The sequence below is a fragment of the Vitis vinifera genome, chromosome 6 (assembly GCF_030704535.1).
Source record: "Vitis vinifera cultivar Pinot Noir 40024 chromosome 6, ASM3070453v1".
Taxonomy (NCBI): Eukaryota; Viridiplantae; Streptophyta; class Magnoliopsida; order Vitales; family Vitaceae; genus Vitis; species Vitis vinifera.
In genome coordinates, this window is record NC_081810.1 from 4,903,081 (window position 1) to 4,919,114 (window position 16,034).

Here is a 16,034-nt window from a genome sequence, read left to right on the forward strand (position 1 = left end):
TAATAAAATATTCGCAAAACTCTTTTTTTTTTTTAGATTCTTATTCAAATTTTAAAATTACTCATATTAATAAATAAGTAAATTTAAAATTGCTGTTATTGAAATTATTGATTTTTAATAACATTCAAATTGATATTTTTAAAATTTGTTTAAATGCTTTTTGTGTTGATTTCTTTTTTGAAATTACTAAAATTATATATATATATATATATATATATATATATATATATATATATATATATATATATATATATATATATATATATATATATATATATATATAATATTTATTTTAAAATGCTTTTTTTTACACAATTTGAAATATTTTTTGTTCAAATTCTTAGTATTTTTATTATTTACAATTCATATCTTACAATTTTATTTTATTCTTTTTTTGGGATCAAATTCAATAATATTTTTCAAATTATTATTAAAATTTTCATCTATATTCACATTCTGCAAGATCCTCCCACCAAAAATTTCATCAATACTATATTTTCAGCCTTAGCTAGACCTCTGCAGGGATGACCCTTGATGTTGGGCTGGGTTAGGCTCGACGTCCGCAAACTATTGGGCTCGATCCATCCGTGCTACCTAGGCCCAGAAGTCTGGTTGGTGGTTCACTGACCAGTAGGCATAGGTTGGCGAGGCAGAGTTTGAACTTTGAAGTGGCATGGGCTGTGCCTCATGGCTTTTCCTGCAACTGGGCGGTGAACTGATGGCTTCAGGGTCTCGGAAACTATTCACAATCAGGCTGCGAATTGTTCAATGTTCATTGTACTATATATTGCTGATCTGGTTTTTTTGCGTGTCAAAGTAACCACGACTCCACCACTATTTCTAGTCAAATATTCATAACTTACAAATTGCCTTTATTTAAATCGGAATTTGGCTCCCTTAAGCAAGTTGCTGCAGGGAATGTCAATGAAGTATGTACACACCGATAATATGTAGAATACCAGTGCGCTTGACCCCCGTCAGTCACTTCTTATATGCCCGTTGACTGACTTAGCCCCATCCAAAGTCAATGTCATCTTCCTCAACCAGCCGTATATTATGACTACTGCCGCGTTTTGTCTGGCAAGACTTGGAAAGCACGAACCGTGTGATTCGTTGACTCTGCACCATTTCATGCTCTCAGCATCGTCAAGAAAGTGAAATGTATAGCAATGATCAGATGGGCATCTATCCACTATACTTCTCTAAGTCATTTTCGAAATTGATACGTTTTTCCAACAGCATCTTCATCAAACACTACTTAAAATTAAGAAAATTTGTATATCATACCAATCAAGATACATCAGATTCTACAGTGAGGAAAGCAGTATACTCAAACTCAGATGAGGGTGAGCGCATGTGAACACCACCCCAGAGGAAGACTTCCTCCCATCCAAACCCACCAAACTCCACATGGCCTTATCATTGAAGCGAGAATACTAGAAATCAATCCTTAGTCAAAAATCCATGCACCCTAACTCAAATGAAGTGAAAAATCTACCCTAAATAAATGAAAGTCGAGGCCTTCATATCATCACCATCACCATCTCCATTCCTCCCTCAGTGCTATAGCTTAGGCAGCCATCATGGCCAACCTCCTTATCTTGATTCTTTTAGCCCTTTCTACCCTGTCCTGGAACCTCGCAGGTAAGTTAATGCAAACCCTCGATTTTTCTTTCCTCATCCTTATAGTTGATTCATACTTACCATGCATGTTCAAAATTTATGCTACACATCTCATTTGCAGAGTCTTTAAGCATAGATTGCGGGTCATCCACTGTTTACAGTGATGAAGGATGGATCGGAGACGAGGCCTATATACAGAATGGAGAGTCCAAACGGGTTCAATCTGGCAATTCGTTGTCTCAGGTGATGGACACTTTGAGGGTTTTCTCGAGCCGTAACAAGAATTGTTACTCTCTAGTAGCTGAGAAAGGAGAGAAAGTTCTGGTTCGTGCCAGCTTTTACTATGGAAATTACGACCAGAAGTCATCTCCCCCTACCTTTGCTCTGCAGTTTGATGGGAACCCTTGGGCCACAGTAGTGACTTCAAGTGATCTAGTCATTTACTATGAAGCTATATATGCCGTAAAGGGAGATTCTACAAGTGTATGTGTTGCTCAGACACAGGCTAATCAGTTTCCCTTCATATCAGCACTTGAAATGGCAAGCTTGGGATCAAACATGTACAGCTCTTTGGATTCAAACTATGCTTTGTTTCTGAGAAGGAGGGTTGCTTTCGGTGCAAACGAAACTATAAGGTACGCCGAGTTTTAGAATGGCTAAAGATAGGTACTGAATTACTGATTTCTTAATATAAACCTTTTTTTTTTGTCACAAAATTCATTAATGTATATCATGGGGATTGATTTATTTGGTTTCCAAGTGATGCATATGATCGAATTTGGGTTCCCGGAGTAGCTGTCAATGGATTAACTGCAGTCACAAGTGATGCACTAGTTATTGACAGTTCCACTGCAGAAGATGATCCTCCACAAGCTGTGCTGCAAAATGCAATAACCACCTCAAGCACGTCGGAGTCCATAACTATTGGCACTAATCTTCCGGCCGTTGAAGTTCCGATCTATATCAATGCATACTTTTCTGAAGTTACCACGCTTGATTCAACCCAGAAGAGATACTTGGAGATCAACCTGGACGACAATCCTGTCTCAAATCCCATAATCCCACCCTACCAAGAAGTACTGGAAGTAACCATCACCAACCTGACTGCTTCGTCCAATAATAACTTGTCTTTGGTGGCTACCTCTGATTCAACGCTTCCTCCTCTCATCAATGCCCTGGAAATTTTTTCAATCAGCAATGAGCTAACTGATGGGACAGATAGCAATGATGGTTGGTACCAAAGCCCAATTTGTTTTGAATTGATATTTGTATTGTATGCATATCATCGTATCATCTGTAGTCTGATTATTCTTTTCTTCTTTTGGTTGTGTTACTGCAAATTCAGTGGAACAGTTAGCTTCGCTGCAAGTCCTATATCCTATACTAGGGCAATGGGGTGGCGACCCTTGTCTTCCCTCACCATTTACATGGGACTGGGTCAATTGTAGTAGTGATGCTACACCTCGAGTAACAGCTTTGTGAGTTAATTGCATGGATCTAGCTTGGCCTGTTTATTTTATATCCTAGAAAAACACTACCAGTTTAGTATGGGCTAATTGACTTTGTGAACAAAAATATACAGGTATCTCAGTGGCTTCGAGCTATATAGTTCATTTCCAGATTTGAGTTCCATGGATGCCCTTGAAATAATGTAAGTCAAATGGCAAAGATAAAACTTCAAAGGCTTACATATATGCAAAGCATGGATGGGCTTTTTCTCTTAGTTTTTTTGTTTTTACATTTTCTTTTTGTTTCCCATGGAATTATGCAGAGATCTGCACAATAACAGCTTGGAGGGTGATATTCCCGATTACCTTGGCACCATGCCCAATCTAAAACAATTGTGAGTTTTTCATTGCTTAATTAAGTATTTTACGTTCTTAATATTGAATATTCTTTTGTGCTTTGTTCAGAAAATTATATGATAACTCCATTAACCATCCTCTTCTTTCCAGAAATTTGGCGGATAATGATTTCAGCGGGACTCTGCCCACCTCAATCTCAAACAATAAAAACCTAAAACTAATGTGAGTCGACAGTTTCTCAACTTTCATCTATGTAATTATTTTCGTGGTATGCACAGATCGATCAGATAAATTTGTGGACTACTTTGAATTTTTTGATCTTTAACAATAACATGATGATTCGACTGTTTATCAGTGTAACGGGGAATAAGAACTTGTGCATCTCTGGAAAGTCATGTCAGACAAGCGACACCAACACCGGGACCTCCTTTGATGATCCAGAATTTACAACTTCTTCCGGCAAGAAGAAGAGTAACAAGCTACCTGCTATACTTGGTTCCACAATTCCAACTTTCTTTCTCTTCTGGGCTATTGTGGGAGTTTTCATCATAGTGCGCCAAAGGAGAAAAGCTGCAGCAGTGACTGCAATGAGCGCAGCTGGTAAGATACCAACGCTTAAAGGAACTTATATGCTGATTGTAGAGAATTATATCCAAGCAAGTAGCATGAATTCTATGTACTAATTAAGATTTATTGGCTATGTTTGACATATACAGGGCAAAATGGTGGAGCCAGTAGGCCTAATGGAAATTCAGTCAATGTACAAATGGTGGGAAAAATAAGCCAAGCTGTGATGAATGAGTTCAATAACAACAACAATAATACTGGGGAGCAAACAACGTTGGAGATTCCGGATCAAATGACTGATCAGCAAACGTACGAAGGGGAGTATATTAGCAGGAATGCTTGATTAGGGTTCTTGCGAAGCTTCTTCATCCAGAGATTGTATTCATGTATGGTGTGAGACATTTCCAGTTCATTTCTACAGACAGGTCAACAATGAAGTGAAAACCTGAAAGCAGAAAGTGTAATTGTTGTTAGCAGCTCTGTTGTGCTGACGCAGCTGACCTGCCTAATTAATCAGGCCACTTTTCTCTTCATGGTGTGGAAATAGAAGCTCAGCAAAGCTTCTGAATTGTATCTATGGCTATGCTTCAATCAAGTACCTTTTCTTTTTCCTTTCATATAGCAAGTGTCAAGTGCCTATTCATGAAACTCTAAGCTTAATGCCTTCAATTTCTCCCACAAGTTTAAATTTCCATTAAAATATTAGAAGTGGTAAGTTATACTTAAACTAGATTAATGAATACATATTTCAAGGTTTTCTTTATCTCGATCAATGATGGAATCTTATTAGTGTGAAATATGTCGATGTTTCTCATACTTATGTCAAGATTGGATTAATATACGTCAAGATAACTTAATCTTATGTCAAGGTTAACTTACTCTACCAAGATTTGAAATGTTGTGATTTTATGGGCGATATTTCGTGCGTTGGGCCTCAAGTGATAAGGAAATTTCAAAAATTTCCACTAATTTTTTTGTCATAAATCAACAATATATTGAAATTTCAATTTATCCATAACCTGTCATGTCATTATCTTTTTTAGCCAAAAATAATTGCTTTTGTCTTATTAGGCTATGAATTGAGCCTTACCCCCATCTAGCCCACATTTTGGCTTATCATGTACTTAATCAAATAAGAAATTGAAAGATTTCATTGAAATTATTTATTTAGAAATTTCCTAAAAAGCTAATCATTGATTCTTCTCTCTATTGGAATAATAAAACGTTGTCCTCGTTACTAAACTTGTTGAAGAGATGAAATATAAGTATATAACCAAGATATATCTTTTTTATTAGGGGTTGAATCAATCATGGGAAGAAGAATTAGGTTAAAAAAATTATGATGCATTAATGGAAAAATAAAACTTCCATAAAAAAGAAGCAAATGAAAGACTTTCATAAAAATTCTCGTTGGTATATATCCTTTCTTTGACTAAAATTAAAAATAAACTTAAAACCGATACAAGAGGAAGATTTGAACACAAGTCCTAGGCTTTGAAAAGATAACATGTGCCATTAATTTATATATATTAATAAATATCCTTCAATCAATTATTTCTTTATAATAACTTTTACATATTATAACATCTTTTATAAATTATAAATATTTTTTTTATAAATTATAACTAATATATATATATATATATATCATATAAATTAATTAAAATAAAATAATTATAATTAAATTAATTTTAATAATTTTATTATCTGTGTTTTTAATTTTTTATACTAATTAAATACAAGACAAGTATAAATTTATGAATAAAATTATCAATATTTTTAAATAAAAAATACTTATTGTATATCATTATTTCTTTTATATTATATCAATATTTATCACAACTAATATTATTGCCTAATATTATACAATTTTTTTGTTAAAACAATTTTGATATATATATATATATATATATATATATATATATATATATATATATATATATATATATATATATATATATATTATTTCTTCTATCATTTTTTTTCAAGATCTATGAGTTTTAATTAATTTTCTTCAATATTATCTTTTGGGGGTAAATGGACCCCCAAATTAACAAAAGGTCCATATAACTCTTCAAATTGAGTTGAAGGATATAAAATAGTAACGGACAAATATACCCTTTAAGAACACATATAAAATATTTTATAAAATTAAGTTAAATAATTTTTTTTTCAATAATTTTTTTTTCAAAAATACTAAATTAAATAAAAGTAGTTTTCAAAAATATTAAATTAATTTTTTTTCAAAAATATTAAATTAAATTAAAGTATTTAAAAAAAAATATTAAATTAAATATTTTTTAAAATATTAAATTAAATATTTTTTAAAATATTAAATTAAATATTTTTTAAAATATTAAATTAAATAAATTTATTTTTAAAAAATATTAAATTAAATAAATTTATTTTAAAAAAATATTAAATTAAATAAAAGTATTTTAAAAAATATTAAATTACATAAAAGTATTTTTAAAAAATATTAAATTAAATAAAAAATATTAAATTAAATAAAAGTATTTTTCAAAAATATTAATTTTTTTCTCAAAATCAACAAAGGGCATTTTTGGAAATACTGAAGGATGATATCCTTCAACTCAATTTCCATACTTTCATTGGGTCTTGAACTCAATTTGAAGAGTTACATGGACCTTTTGTTAATTTGGGGTCCATCTACCCCCAAAACATAATTCTCCCTATTTTTTATTTATTAAAATATCCATAAATATTTCTTGATATTTTTTTTATTTATTTCAATATATTTGTAAAATCCAACTATTGATATATATATATATATATATATATATATATATATATATATATATATATATATATATATATATATTAATGAAAATCGATATTTTCTTTTGATCAGTCCATGAAAATCGATGTTTCATCCTTGATTCCAATAAATATCAAGGTTAAATGTAATATATGTTATGGTTAATGACAAACATCTTAATGCTTCTAGATACATATATAAGGTTGGATTTTATATATATCACAACTCCATTTTGGTACTCATATTTTACAGTTGCTACTAAAAATGTCAATGTTGTCTATGAAAAAATTAATATTATTTTACTATAAGTTTTAGTTTTTAATGGAAAATGAGATTTTTTTACCATATGAAATCTATTCCCAAATTAAATTTTGTAACTATTTAATTATAATAACAATAAAGTCCTGAAACAATGTAAATAAACTATTATTCAAAACAAAAAATATTATTATATATACATTTGAATATTATAAACACTATTTCCAAAAAAAAAAAAACTAATTACTCTCAATTTCATATGCATGAATAAAACCTAATTAAAAATATTCAATTAAGATAATATAAACTTAAATTGAAAGCACAACATGATAGATTTTGAATCATGATTTCTAATCTTACCATTTATTGTAGGTTAATGATGCCTAACTTAATTTTGTTAATAATTTGTTTAAATAAAACTTTAACCTAAGTTTTACTTCATTGTATATTACACTTGATTTGGGCATTTAATAAGGAGGACTCAAGTTTTCACCTTACAAATTAAAGGATTTTTTTTTTTAATTTATTTGACGACTTGATTAGTGAAGACATTTTTAATCCATGCATATGAAAGTTCAATCATGTTTTCAAATAATTAAGATATATATTTTATTGAACTTATATGGTTTCAATAAGTGAAATATGGTAATGGGTTTAAATTTTGTCATTGATAAAATATCTTGAATTTACTTGGTACTGATTGTTATGAGGCAGTCAGTATCCCGAGGTTTGAGTCATTATAGAAAGTTTTAAAGGCTTAACCATAAATCATATCATTTTTTTTTAAGATAGTCATTATCGTCATTATGTCTTTATTATCGAGTAATATATAGAAACATTATAACGTAAAAGAAAATTCTAACACTTGTTACTAAAATAGGCAAATTATTGTTAATTTTTTAGTGGTCCTATTTGCCGTACAATTAATAAAATTATTTGATTATAATGGTAACTAATTCTCATTAATGAATTAACCTGTATTTAACTGTACAAAAAGTTAAGATTTAATCCGTCATAAAAAAAATTGAATTTCTTTATTTATGTTTTACAAGTTTGATTTTCTTTACCAAAGGCATTTACCCTGCAATTCTAGAGACAATTTTTTATTAATTTTGAAACGGTAACCATGTGCATGCCCAGAGTTCGGACACGTTTCGTAAGGAGATTGGATGGTTGACTTAGTAGTAACGTAATAATGTAGAACAAGAGACATGGTGAAAATACTCAGGTTAAAATCCCAAACCTCTCCCTGCTGCCGAACCTTTACTTTCTTCATATCCGAGTTTCCCTTCCTGTTCTCTTCTTTCACAGTGAACCCTAGCTCTGAAACCCTAGCCTTTTCAACACGCCTCACGGTCATCGCCCTCCGACATCCGAAGTAACGGCCATCTCTCTTCGGGAGGCTTCAGGTTTGAGGTTTCAGATCTGTGCCTCTATGTACTCTTGAATCTCTCTCTATATATATATGTTCAAATAAAAATTTCGACTTTATCTTAGGGTTTGGTTTCAGATCAGATTTTTTTTTTTATTTGTGAAAGATAATTACAGAGTGGAATGGAAATTCTGCAGAACCAGATTGATAACTGGTTCGTGGCTCAACCCGGTTGGGTTCCCTACACTGGCAGTCCACTTATGGTTCGTGGTTTTGGGTTGGCACTAACCCGAACAGGACCGAGTAATATTTTGATGGTTTAATGTGGTTGGAAGTGAACCTATGTTTATCGTCATATTGTTGTTTGTGTTTACATAATTGGTTATTACATGGTTTTTGAACTATCTTTACTGTATATTTGCGGTGGCAATAGAAATTTCATGAAATGAAATGCATTTGGGGTGTATTTGAAATTTTTATAATTTATTAAGGTTTATGATTTATTCTATAAATTTGAGTATTCTTTGTGTGTTTGTGTTGCTTTGATGCCTTTCTTGTGTTTTGGTATTTGGATTAATTGCTTGTCTTTTTTTCAGTCTGAAGAAAAAGTTTTTGAAGGCCAAATTTACATCATTTGTTCTGAAGACGAACAGAGGCTGCTTCCCAGCAAGGAATGCATGCTTGCATGACCTTTTGACATTTCTGCAATGTCGGGGTTACTCAATGTATTGCCTCTTCTCTTAATAACCTCTCTAAAGTTGCTGTAATATTGGAATGTCAGTCATTTTTTTAAGAGTTGGGGTATTTTATTTTTTGTCACTCTTTTTGTTTCAATGAAACATAATTCAGAGAAAATTTTATGGCAAGCTATGGTTTTCTTTAGCCTCCTTTTCTCCCTGATTTTTAAACATGAACCTCAAGAAATATATACAGGGCATTTAATGTGCTCTTAGTTCCCATCATGTTGGGGAAGATGATAAATATGTTTGCAGTTTCATAGATATAACTCTGCTTAATGCGTTACCCAGGTTGTAGCTAAGTGGTAGTGCCCTTTGGTGATGAACTAGAGGTCCTGAGTTTGAGCCTCACTTGTATTAAAGTAGAATAGAGTAGAGTAGAGGGGCAGGCCAATTCACCTGGGCTTTGTTTTGGTGGCAGTTATGATTGATGCTGCTTGTCAGGGTCGATTCCCTGTTAAAAAAAGGGGCCTTTATTATGCATTATAATGATTGGTTGTCAAACCTTTAGTTTTTGGTCTGTGATTTTGGTATTTGGTTTTCATTTTTTCCCTTCTTTTTCCCTTAAATTTGTTCCTTTTAACTTCTTGCTGCAGTCTTCTCTCAATGGATCAACTTCAAACCTTCAAGATAGCAATGGGAGATCTTTTGCGACATCTTTTTCAGCTCAATCTGGTGCAGCATCTCCTGTTTTTCATCACAGTGGTCAGTGGATCTTTCTGGAGTTTTACTTACTATTTTACACAAAGCTTAATTAATTAAAAGGCTTCTTTTTGTAGGAAGTATTCAAGGCTTACACAATATTCATGGGAGCTTTAACGTTCCCAACATGCCTGGAACACTTGCATCAAGAAACTCAACAATAAACAGCGTTCCTTCTGGTGGGGTTCAACAACCTACTGGAAACCTTTCCAGTGGACGATATGCATCAAATAGTCTTCCTGTCGCACTTTCTCAGGTATATACTTGGATTCTTTAGCACATGTTACTGTATCAGGAAACGCGTTTCTTTATCTGTTCTCTTCTAGTTTTATATTGTTCAGATTTGTATACCATGTCATTATTGCATTTTCCTTTCCAATTCATGCAGATATCTCATGGGAGCTCACATGGACATTCAGGAGTCGCAAATAGAGGAGGTATAAGTGTTGTAGGAAGCCCTGGATATAGTAGTAGCACCAATGGAGTTGGTGGTTCTATTCCTGGAATTCTCCCTACCTCTGCAGCAATTGCTAACCGGAGTGCTGTCCCAGGACTGGGAGTATCTCCAATATTGGGAAATGCAGGTCCTCGGATTACGAGTTCAATGGGAAACATAGTTGGTGGAGGCAACATTGGGAGGAGCATTAGCTCTGGTGGAGGATTATCTGTGCCCGGTATTGCTTCTCGCTTAAATTTAGCTGCAAATAGTGGTTCGGGAAGTTTAAATGTCCAAGGACCGAATAGATTAATGAGTGGTGTGCTTCAGCAAGGTATGGTACTTTTAATCTCTGAACATTACATTACTGCTAGTGGCTTTTGAACAAGGTGTTTCAATTTTAATTCTTAGGTAAAATAGTGTCCATTTTACTTGCCATCAACGGTTGGGATTGTGATTTATTACCAGAGTTCGTGTTGGTGGGTGATGAGTGTGTGTGATTTTTTCTAGTCTTTGTATTAGGTCTTACAAATTCACAGGTTTAGCAACTTTCAAGGTTGTTATTGTTAACATTTTTTTCCCATGTTTGTAAAAAGATAATATTTTGGGGATGTTGGAAGGGATTTCAACAAATGGTATGTGAGTTGGAAAGTTGTAACAAAATCATGTTGGGGCAATTGTGAAATGATATTGTATTACTTAGATTATTTGTAAAGGGAGCATTCGTGGAGCATAATTGGGTATTGCCAGAAGTCATGGTTGTGTTCAGTGTATCTTGATTGAGGAAGTTTGTCAATGAAGCCATGGATCTTTTAGAATCTCGTATATCATTTCCTTATTAGCAGTCAAATTTTAGTCATAGTTCACTATATTTTGACAAAGCTTCAGCATGTCATTAGGGAGTTCTGTGTTGAAGGCGCTGTAAACCAAAGATTAGGATGCCATTGGCTCATTTTATTTTTTGGCTGTCTAAGAATAACCCTTAGTTGAACTTATAAAAAAAAAAAAGAATAACCTTTATTTGGGTTATTTAACTTCTGGCCAATACGTTGCTTTAACCTTGACATTTCAGGTTCTTACATCTTGCTAATCCTGCTTGACCTGAAATATTAATTCTGGAAAATTTCTGGAAAATTTCTTGCAGTTTTCTTGCATGTATGCTATGCAGGAAGATACTCAGTTTGTTCTATGTGAAAATATTTGATTTGATAGAGACTAATGCAATTGAAATTATTCAAAAAAATCATGAAAATATTTGATTTAATATAATTCTGTTTACCCTTTTTGCTTTTTTAATTCAATTAATGTTTATTGCTGCACTTATAAAAAAAAATTATTGGCACATTGGATTTGAAATGGTGAGGGGCTTTTAGTGAAAAGAAGAAATGGATAATTTATAGGCTTACTAGTTGTGATATTATCTGCTTTTATGAATGACACTTTTCTGCATTCAGCATCTCCACAGGTGATTTCTATGCTAGGAAATTCCTATCCTTCTGCTGGAGGTCCATTATCTCAAGGCCATGTCCAAACAGTCAATAATCTGAGCTCGATGGGGATGTTGAATGATGTGAACTCCAATGAAAATTCCCCCTTTGATATTAATGATTTCCCTCAGTTGACAAGTCGACCTAGTTCTTCTGGAGGACCTCAAGGACAATTGGGTAATTAAGGAGCTTGCATTTTGCTCTTGGATACTTCTTTTGGTGCGGTTAGCCCTGCAGTCAGAATGTAATTTAGACTGAAAAATTTCAGGTTCCCTGAGAAAACAAGGTCTTGGAGTTAGTCCTATTGTTCAACAGAACCAAGAGTTCAGCATCCAAAATGAGGATTTTCCAGCTTTACCGGGATTTAAAGGTGCTTGTTCATTCTTTTGAGCTAATTTATTCTGTGATTTATTTTCAGCCTAATATGGACATTAATTGCTTGCTATAAACTATAATCAATATCTCATAGTTGGTAAGTTGGACAAATAAAGTTTTCACTGCATCCTATTTTCTTATGATGGTATTTACTTCGCTTCCAGTCTTCTAGATTTAGCATTATTTTGTGCTTGGTAGCATATGCAAGTCTAGAGTGGTTTAAAACAATGCCAGGTGATCAGCTGAATGAGTTGTACTCTAAATGAACTGATTCAGTATTTTTCTGTGCAAAAGTTGATGCATCATCAAATATCTCCATCAGTGCAGTCTAATAAAGATGGAGGCCCTGGTCAGTCCCTATGACTTTCATAAAACTTGGAAGTAGACATGCCTTCCCTTTATGCTAGCTTTAGTCGATGCTCTTGATAAGTCTGATCTTCCATGCATCCTAATGGCCCAGCTTCCTCCAGAGGCATGTAATGGGAGCTGAAGAAGTGAAGTTTTCAGATTAAGCTGCTGATATAGGCAATCCTAGGATAGCTGCCTATAATCATATAATATCTTTATGCCCCCACTGTCCCCCAAGGAATCTAATTGGAGCTGAAAAAGTGAGATTTTCAGATTGAGCTACTGATGTAGGTGGCACTGAGGTAGCTATCCACAATGAGATAATAGTGGCTAGGGCTCTATCTTATCTGGCCTTATGGTGGAGTGGGGGATTTGGGTATTATATGGTAATGGAAGAGAAAGTAGAACCTAGAAGATGAAAGAGAAGATGGGAAAATACCTTAAAGTCTCACTAAAACCTTTTTGGAGTTTTGAAGAGAAAAAGGGAGATAAACCTTAAAATTGTACTAAGTCCTTTTAGGAGTCTCATGTCACACAAAAAAAAGAAAGAAGAAGAAGAAAACCATGTCTTACTATTAAAGTTAAAAAATCTGCAAAATTTTTATCATTTATTGTATTTTTGCTTTTACAGCAATTAGCCTTAATTTTAGGCCTTAGGAAACTAAAATGCAAACCAAAGTCATAAACAAAGAAATTCAACGACATAGTAACCTTCTATTTTCTCCCCTAGAACTTCTGTATCTTCCTTTTTTGGAATTAAAAGGAACTAGAAAGGTTAAAAGTAGTGGACCTTCTCATATAAGAAAATCTTAGTAAAGAGAAATCAAATTTATAACAATGTCAATTTGAAAAATTATAAAAGTACTAGTGTCTGAGTCAAGTTAAGATCTCTTTGTTCCCTTTTCGTGAATAAACTTGAGTGCCCTCATTCCTTCAGGTTGTCACAATGGTACATATATTTGATAATTGGATTTCTGAAGGTTTATTTGAGCTGCTTTCTTGAATTTCTTTACTGCTTTGGAGCATCACAAACTATCTTTGAACTTGTGCAGGTGGTAATGCTGATTATGCTATGGATTTGCACCAGAAAGAACAATTTCATGACAATACTGTATCTATGATGCAATCTCAGCACTTCTCTGTGAGTACTAGATTTTCAGCTTTTGAGAAATTCTGAATGCTTCTATCATATTATATTATGCTTTGGATGTCATGAATTTGCATTTTACCCTTATGCTTCCCTGTTTCATTGAGCAGATGGGAAGATCTGCTGGGTTCAACTTGGGGGGATCATACTCCTCTCATCGTCCACAGCAACAACAGCAACATGCTCCTGCAGTCAGTAGTGGTGGTGTCTCCTTTTCACCAGTAAACAATCAGGATCTCCTTCATTTGCATGGCTCAGATATCTTCCCATCTTCTCACTCAACCTATCACTCACAGGTGTGGTAATTTGGTACTAGAATTTATAAATGGCTTATTTGCAAAGGCATTTTTGGACACCACAAGGCAATGAGATCTTTCCTCTTATATTTTCTTTCAGTCTTGTTCTTTATTTTCTTTGATGGTAGCTGAAGACTGAAAAATTTCCAGTTTGAAGGAGTCATTACAAAGAAAATTGGTGGCTCTCCAATAAGGTGTAGTTTTAAGAGAAAATAGTATTTAGTTGTTAACGTCAAGTCTATATGAACTGATTGGAAATACTATGTTGATCAAAATGGAAAGATTTTTGTTAATAGAAAAACAAGAGGGAAGGTTTCATTCCTCAATGGTGCTCTGATGCCACTTTAATCATTTATCATATGAATTGCCTGTCAAGAAAAGAAAAAAAAGATCATTTGTTCTATAAATTAGTTCTTTCATCTGTGAAACAATCTCTAAAATTGTGAATTTCCCATTTCACCTTGCGTTCAGACAAGTGGACCTCCCGGTATTGGATTAAGACCTCTAAATTCTCCAAATACTGTTTCTGGTATGGGGTCATATGACCAGCTTATCCAGCAATATCAACAACACCAGAACCAGTCCCAATTTCGCTTGCAACAAATGTCAGCTGTTAGTCAGGCATTTAGGGATCAGGGCATGAAGTCGATGCAGGCTACACAAGCTGCTCCGGATCCATTTGGTTTGCTTGGCTTGTTAAGTGTAATAAGGATGAGTGACCCTGATTTGACATCTCTTGCCCTTGGAATTGATCTAACAACACTTGGGTTGAACTTGAACTCGGCCGAAAATCTTCACAAGACTTTTGGTTCCCCGTGGTCTGACGAGCCAGCCAAAGGAGATCCAGAGTTCAGCGTGCCTCAGTGTTATTATGCTAAACAACCACCTGCTCTACATGTATGTTGCTATTATCGTGTTGTTTAAATTTCTCTATGCTCTTGGGCATTTCTCTTTTGTGATTGCCACTTTTGGTTTGTTGCAGCAAGGTTACTTCTTGAAGTTCCAGGTGGAGACATTGTTTTATATTTTCTATAGGTGCATCTCTTTATTTGATCTCTCTTAATTCTTCCTCTTGTTTTATTTGTTTCCCTCTTTTCTGATAGAAACTGCTAAACTGGCTCTTTATTTGTCCAGACTCCTTATGACTTATGAGTTCTGAAACCTGATGTGATCTTTTTGCTTCTGCTTTTTTTTTTTTTTTAGCATGCCGAAAGACGAAGCCCAATTATATGCTGCAAATGAACTGTATGTTTTCTTGGCTAAATTAATATTTTGTTATATTTATTAACACCTTTTTTTCCATTTTTTTTCCTGTCCAATTTCTGTATTGTGGATGTGTCTCAGAAAGCCATTTATGGAGATTTCATGTTTTCCTTTTCATGCTTGGTTGACTTCTTGAGTGTTTTACCTTTATGCAATTTAGACTAACAAGTTGAGTGTGGTATTTTGCTAAGATCTTTATGACATCTCTTGTTGGCAGCTACAACCGAGGCTGGTTTTTCCACAGAGAGCACCGGCTGTGGTTCATAAGGGTTGCTAACATGGAGCCACTTGTTAAGACAAACACATATGAGAGAGGATCTTATCTTTGTTTTGACCCGAACACATGGGAGTCAGTCCGAAAGGTTCACACTGATCAACATACATTCCATCCCTCTTCATTTTGTTCATGTTCTATATATTGATGGTTTTAATCAATTCTAATCTCCTTAGTTGATCTTGTTATTTGGCTGCAGGATAATTTTGTTCTCCATTATGAGCTGTTGGAAAAGAAACCACCTCTACCGCAACATTAACATATATTCCCAGTTTACAATGTAAAGTTCTAACTTTTTTAAGTTTTATGGAACCCATTCATTAGATCGGAAGTCAGTTTGTAGCTTTAATGTTCCTTCAATTTGGCAATTGTAAGCAATTGGTGCATCAATATTTATTGCGTTGATAAGTTATTTTAGTCTCGTTTTGCTTTTCTATTGATTCTAGACAACATGATCAAAACCAATGAAACGTCTTTTGAGAATTTGGGGGAAGCTGAATTTTGGTGAATTTGAGTCCATAGAACTGTAGTACTGTAGCCATCAGTCTCAAAGCAGAGAAGAAGT

At 33.6% G+C, this 16,034-nt stretch overlaps 2 protein-coding genes and 1 non-coding gene across 8 annotated transcripts; 2 read left to right on the forward strand and 1 right to left on the reverse strand.

Annotated features, from left to right (window-relative positions):
• Positions 1–1,475: 1,475 nt before the first annotated feature.
• LOC100262108 (uncharacterized protein At1g24485) lies at positions 1,476–4,612 on the forward strand. Its single transcript, XM_002281562.4, has 9 exons — positions 1,476–1,644; positions 1,745–2,258; positions 2,384–2,853; positions 2,969–3,101; positions 3,206–3,274; positions 3,395–3,466; positions 3,579–3,650; positions 3,784–4,028; positions 4,145–4,612. The coding sequence occupies exons 1-9, from the start codon at positions 1,584–1,586 to the stop codon at positions 4,336–4,338; spliced, it is 1,830 nt and encodes a 609-aa protein (XP_002281598.2). The 5' UTR covers positions 1,476–1,583; the 3' UTR covers positions 4,339–4,612.
• A 3,651-nt stretch (positions 4,613–8,263) lies between these two features.
• On the forward strand, positions 8,264–15,903 carry LOC100248449 (probable NOT transcription complex subunit VIP2). Of its 6 annotated transcripts, none has more exons than XM_010652775.3 (15): positions 8,264–8,441; positions 9,001–9,129; positions 9,738–9,846; positions 9,921–10,099; positions 10,232–10,280; positions 10,395–10,613; positions 11,734–11,943; positions 12,035–12,136; positions 13,542–13,630; positions 13,747–13,932; positions 14,404–14,829; positions 14,915–14,967; positions 15,136–15,177; positions 15,413–15,557; positions 15,669–15,903. In XM_010652775.3, the coding sequence occupies exons 2-15, from the start codon at positions 9,112–9,114 to the stop codon at positions 15,726–15,728; spliced, it is 1,887 nt and encodes a 628-aa protein (XP_010651077.1). In that variant the 5' UTR covers positions 8,264–8,441; positions 9,001–9,111; the 3' UTR covers positions 15,729–15,903. The 6 variants fall into 6 exon arrangements, with proteins under 6 accessions (XP_010651077.1, XP_002284532.2, XP_019076243.1 ...); XM_010652776.3 differs by having other exon boundaries at positions 8,280–8,448; XM_002284496.5 differs by having other exon boundaries at positions 10,232–10,613.
• Positions 9,766–9,846, reverse strand: LOC132253994 (small nucleolar RNA snoR35). The gene has a single exon (XR_009465945.1). It is a non-coding gene; the product is annotated as a small nucleolar RNA snoR35 (small nucleolar RNA).
• Positions 15,904–16,034: the final 131 nt, after the last annotated feature.